The sequence below is a fragment of the Benincasa hispida genome, unplaced genomic scaffold, assembly GCF_009727055.1.
Source record: "Benincasa hispida cultivar B227 unplaced genomic scaffold, ASM972705v1 Contig557, whole genome shotgun sequence".
Classification (NCBI taxonomy): domain Eukaryota; kingdom Viridiplantae; phylum Streptophyta; class Magnoliopsida; order Cucurbitales; family Cucurbitaceae; genus Benincasa; species Benincasa hispida.
Genome location: NW_024064924.1, coordinates 41,891 through 46,886, shown reverse-complemented (window position 1 = coordinate 46,886; position 4,996 = coordinate 41,891). Strand labels below are relative to the sequence as shown.

General features: G+C 34.4%; 1 protein-coding gene across 1 annotated transcript; it reads right to left on the bottom strand.

Annotated features, from left to right (window-relative positions):
- Nucleotides 1-439: 439 nt before the first annotated feature.
- LOC120069719 (probable receptor-like protein kinase At5g24010) lies at nucleotides 440-3,725 on the bottom strand. The gene has a single exon (XM_039021507.1). It carries the CDS (start codon nucleotides 3,639-3,641, stop codon nucleotides 1,071-1,073), a length of 2,571 nt encoding a protein of 856 aa, XP_038877435.1. The 5' UTR covers nucleotides 3,642-3,725; the 3' UTR covers nucleotides 440-1,070.
- Between the last annotated feature and the right edge of the window lie 1,271 nt (nucleotides 3,726-4,996).

Here is a 4,996-nt window from a genome sequence, read left to right as displayed (position 1 = left end):
ATTAAAAAGGAGTTCATCTTGCAAATGACATTAATGTACAAAAAATAAGTATATATATATATATATATATATATATATATATGCAAATATAAGATTTATATGCAAATTATAAGATATATATAAGACTTGAAAAATAAGATATTATATAAGGTTATTTTCAAATATAGAAATATGAATCAATTTATTTTATAAATAAAACATGTCACTGTCTATTAAGCACCATTAAAAAAAAAAAAAAAAAAAAAAAAAAAAAAAGTTCCGCGAATCAAAATACACTTAGAATATTCATAAACCAAATTATAACAAATTTAAAATCCAAGAACTAAAAACCATATCTAAAAATTTAGAAACCAAAATAGAATTTAAACAAAATTAAATCCCCTTGATTTGAATGATGGGAAGAAAAAGAGAGGGAAAAAACAGTAAAAGGACAAATTTATTCGTTAATTTAGGTCTCCTGATAGATTTATGACTTAAATACTTTAGTTTTGTTACACCTAACATCAACTTTGGGTCACAACCAAAAGATTCCCAACAAAAAGGAAAAGATAAAGAAAGATGCCACGTTCTTTTACACTGCCCACTCCAAAAAAAAAAAAAATCTCTCTCTCTCTCTCTCCTCTTTTTTTTTTCTCCCTTTTTTCTTCATTTTATTTTGTGAAAAGTGTAGTTTCTTTTCAGCTCCCACAAACGACATGCAGAACAGTCCACTAAATTAACTCGACATGTAGTTTTGTGTCGAGAAATTGACCATTGATCATTAATCCCAAAAAATAATAATGAAGAAGGTTAGGCAAGAAATGCTTGGCTTTTTACACGTCTTAAAGTGGTATGGCTTGTTTTTAAAAACATTTTAAAAAATGGGAAACAAAACTAGGGAACAATAAGTAGAACTTAATTTTCAAAAAAACAAAATGCAAAACACAACCCATTATGGCAAATGTAATTTTCCTACAGTATAATGTATGTAAGTATGCTATTTCTAAATATGTTGTAAGAAACGAGAGATAACTATTGAGATTGCTATTTTGGAGGCTTCTTCTGTTTTTAGAATCCATCATAAAGCTAAGCTATCTTCCATCGTTAGTAAGCAATTGGGAGAAAACTTTGGTTGTACTTATGTCTGAATAATTGCCAGTACCTTCATCTGAATGTCTCCTCAAGTTGCTCGGATGAATAGCTGTGGATGTTGGAAAGTCGGAGTCATCAACGTTAACAGGTTCCGATGGTTCGTTTGGTGGCCCGATTTGTAGTTGAAGAACATATTCCAAGTTCCATAAGACATCCCCCATGGTTGGTCTGTCAATACCATAGTCAGCCAAACATTTTTCTGCTGTTTCTCCATATTTCTTTAACGAATTCGGATTGATTTGCCCGACCAAATGTGGATCGATAATCTTTTCGAGCATCCCTTTCCTTTGCCAATGCAATGCCCATTCCGCGAGATTTACTTGTTCCCTAGCAAGCAATGGATCAACAGCAGGCCTAGCACAAAGAACTTCAAAGAGCACTACTCCAAATGAATACACATCTGACTTATCAGTGAGTTGTTGTCTTCGAAAGTATTCCGGATCTAGATAGCCAAAGCTGCCTTTTACTCCAGTACTAACATGTGTCTCGTCGAGACGAGGTCCTGATCTCGAAAGACCAAAATCAGCAACCTTAGCAACATAATTCTCATCCAGTAAAATGTTGGTTGACTTGATATCGCGGTGGATGATGCCCTGTGCAAAACCAGTATGGAGGTAGTGAAGACCTCTGGCTGCGCCAATGCAGATTTCGAGCCGTTGCTTCCACGACAATGGCGATATGACCGAACCGTACAACTGCTTTTTCAATGGACCTTTCTCCATATATTCATAAACCAGTATCATTTCTGACTGTTCATCACAGTATCCAACAAGCGAAACAAGATGGTGATGTCGAATCTTCGACAAGATGGCAATCTCTGTGTGGAATTCAGGAAGACCCTGCCGTGATCCTGGCACACCTCTCTTCACAGCAACCTTTATATTGTCCCGAAGAACCCCTTTGTAAACCATACCAAATCCACCCGAACCAATGATCAAACTCTTGTCGAAATTGTTTGTTGCTGACTGGATTTCATTGAAAGGGATCTTCAAGCTGTGATATCCATTTGGCCCAAAAGAGGCAAGAGTTGATCCCCTTGATAATTTACTATCAGAACTGCCTCCTCCATATGCCTGAACCGAAGTCCAGCCTGCGCTCTCCGCCCGCTTCGGCTTCGGTTTCTTCCTCCTCTTGCATCCCAAAGCAAGAATTGCAGCAACAACCAAACATAAACCGATAAATCCACCAACAACAGGACCTATAATAACCCATAAATTTCTTTTCCTCTTCTCAGTTTCTGAAAACATATCCTTAGCATTCACCATTTCCATGATCTCTGCTCCATTTAAGATCGCATTATATCTAAAAGAACTGCTCAGATCAGACGGTCCGACACTAATCTGAATATTCCCAAAACTACCAGAATCCACGATGAAATCAAAAAAATAAGGAGTTGAAAGCTGAAGGGAAAAAGATGACAAATCCATATCCCTATATGCAGGATAGCCATTGATATACACATTGAAATATAACTGATTAAGAGCAGAGCTAACAATATCACAGAAATGCAAGCGAACCAAGTGCTTCACGCCATTAGAATCCAATGGAAAGTTCCAGGTGAGGTTAAATTTTGCACCCGAAATTGAGTGGTCCTTGTTCATCTGCTGCGCCGTCATATAAACGATGTCCGGCGCGTCCTCCCTGGTGGCCCCGCCGGGCTGATAGTTCGGGGTGTGAAAAGTTGTGGCGAGCTTTGCCGCCGACTTTAAAGCCAGGTAAGGCTCATCGGGCACCCAAGTTCTCCATAAAGTGTCGTTAAACGGGGTCAATTTTGGACCCCCAACGTTAATTCTGTATTTGGTTTCCAAAACTTGTGATGTGAGTTTGTAATATTCTCGACCTCCATTAGAATCCACAAGCTTAGCTCCATTATCAGTAATAAGTTCTTTAGGGGCTGAAAATACTTCGATTGCATTCGCGAATCCAAAACCCGAACTCGAAGCCGGTTCGAACTCGATTTCAAGGACGTTGGTGTCAATTCTCACCATAAACTCTTTAATCACAGAATCATTAACATGAAAAATACTAGAAAGCAAAAATCCATTAGCCGAGATGGTAAAATTTGCAGAATGTAAAGCGAATTCCGGCGCCGAAAATGGCGAAAGATGGAACCGTAACAAGTGAGTACCGTTCTTCTTGATGTTGAACTTGTAGCTTGAGGCCCTGGTGAAAACTCTGGCTGTGTGATACAAAGAGGGAGAATGCGGAGATGGATTTCGATCGGAAACCGCCACCGATTTACCGGCAGTGAGAAAGTCGGATGCGGGTTTCAATGAATCGCCGACGAAGATGCGATTAAAGAAAGAAGAATTGGAGAATGAGCCGCAGCTGAGAAGGTAAATGTCAGAGGGAACAAAATCAGCAGAAAGAAAAGGAAGGAAAAAAAGAAGGAGAAGAAAGAGGAATTTGGAGATCCCCATGGGAGGCGGCAGACAGTTGCAGAGAAGGAAGAAGTTTAGCTTTAAAATGGAAATGGTTTGCTGTGGGAACGGAGCCATAGCCATAGCCATAGCAAAGTGAGAGTGAGGAGTGAAAAATGAAAATATTTGGAATTTGAAGGGCTAAATAATAAACAGCAATTTAAATTTCAACATTGACAGTTGTTATATATATTTGTAGCGCATATTTTATCAAAAAAGAATAACATAACATGAGACATGACTTCCCCTCTCTCTCTCTCCGTATCATACAATTTCTTTTCTTTCTTTGCCAAATTTTCATTTCTTGAAAGTTCGAATGATGATGACAGTGGGTGGTGACGTAGTATTACAATTATTAATTTATTGATAATAATTAGGACTTTTAAGTGTAATTAATTTTGTAAATCATTATGATGCTCTTAAAGAAAAAGGATAGAGTTGTTTATTGAAGAGATAATAAGTCTCATATTGACGTTAATAAAATAAAGGGTAATTCCTCTCCAAATACACCTGTGATTATGTGAATTTACTTCTTAAAATTTAAAATATATATATAATCTAAGAAAGTATTTGATTTATTGCAAAGCCCTCTGTTTAATCCAAACTATTTGTCTTATCATATATGTTTTAGAAACTTAAAACATAAATATTTGTCTAATAAATATATTGCATCACTATTTTTTTTTCCTTTTAATCTACTTTTAAACAATTTTAAGCTACGTTTAGCATTGTATTAGTTGTATCGGCATTTAAAAAAAATATTAATCGTAATTAGAATTTGGTAAAACATATCTAAATTAGATTCATTAAAGTCACTTTTAAAAACATATTAATTTAACGTTGACTTTAAAAACAATATCCTTCTAGCTTTTAGATCCACATAATTTTTAATTAATATTTAGTTTTTGATTTTATACTTTAAAAAGATGATCATTTTATATATTTATCTATTTCTCACTTAATCAAATCTGTTTATATTTTTCATGAGCTGGATGCATCATTTTTTTTATAAAAAAATACCATATTTATTTTTTAAATAGTTATTGTTTTCTTAATATTTAAAAATTAATCTACAACAAACCAAATTTATCATACTTAATAATTATTTAAAATTTTAAATTACAAAAAAAAAATTGATTTGATTATAAGCCTATTTTAGTTATTATATTTAAAATATAATGTTTTTGTATCTATTTACCAAACACTCTAATCTACTTTTTCAAGTTTAAGCTGGAATTTACCCAACATTATTTTACTTCTTTTCACAACACGTTTTTCCTAAAAATACAACTGCCAGCAATTATTTTAAGAGCTACAACAATTCTAAATGGAGTGATTTAAATTCACGTGTTATAGTGGTATATTTGAAAATTTTTTATTTTTACCTCTAAATTCGTCAAATTATTTCAATTTTACCTTAAACCTTTAAGATTGTCAAATTGGAC

Excerpts from the sequence above, each read along its gene's own strand:
- LOC120069719 (XM_039021507.1), bottom strand. The coding sequence starts at position 3,641 with ATGGCTATGGCTATGGCTCCGTTCCCACAGCAAACCATTTCCATTTTA.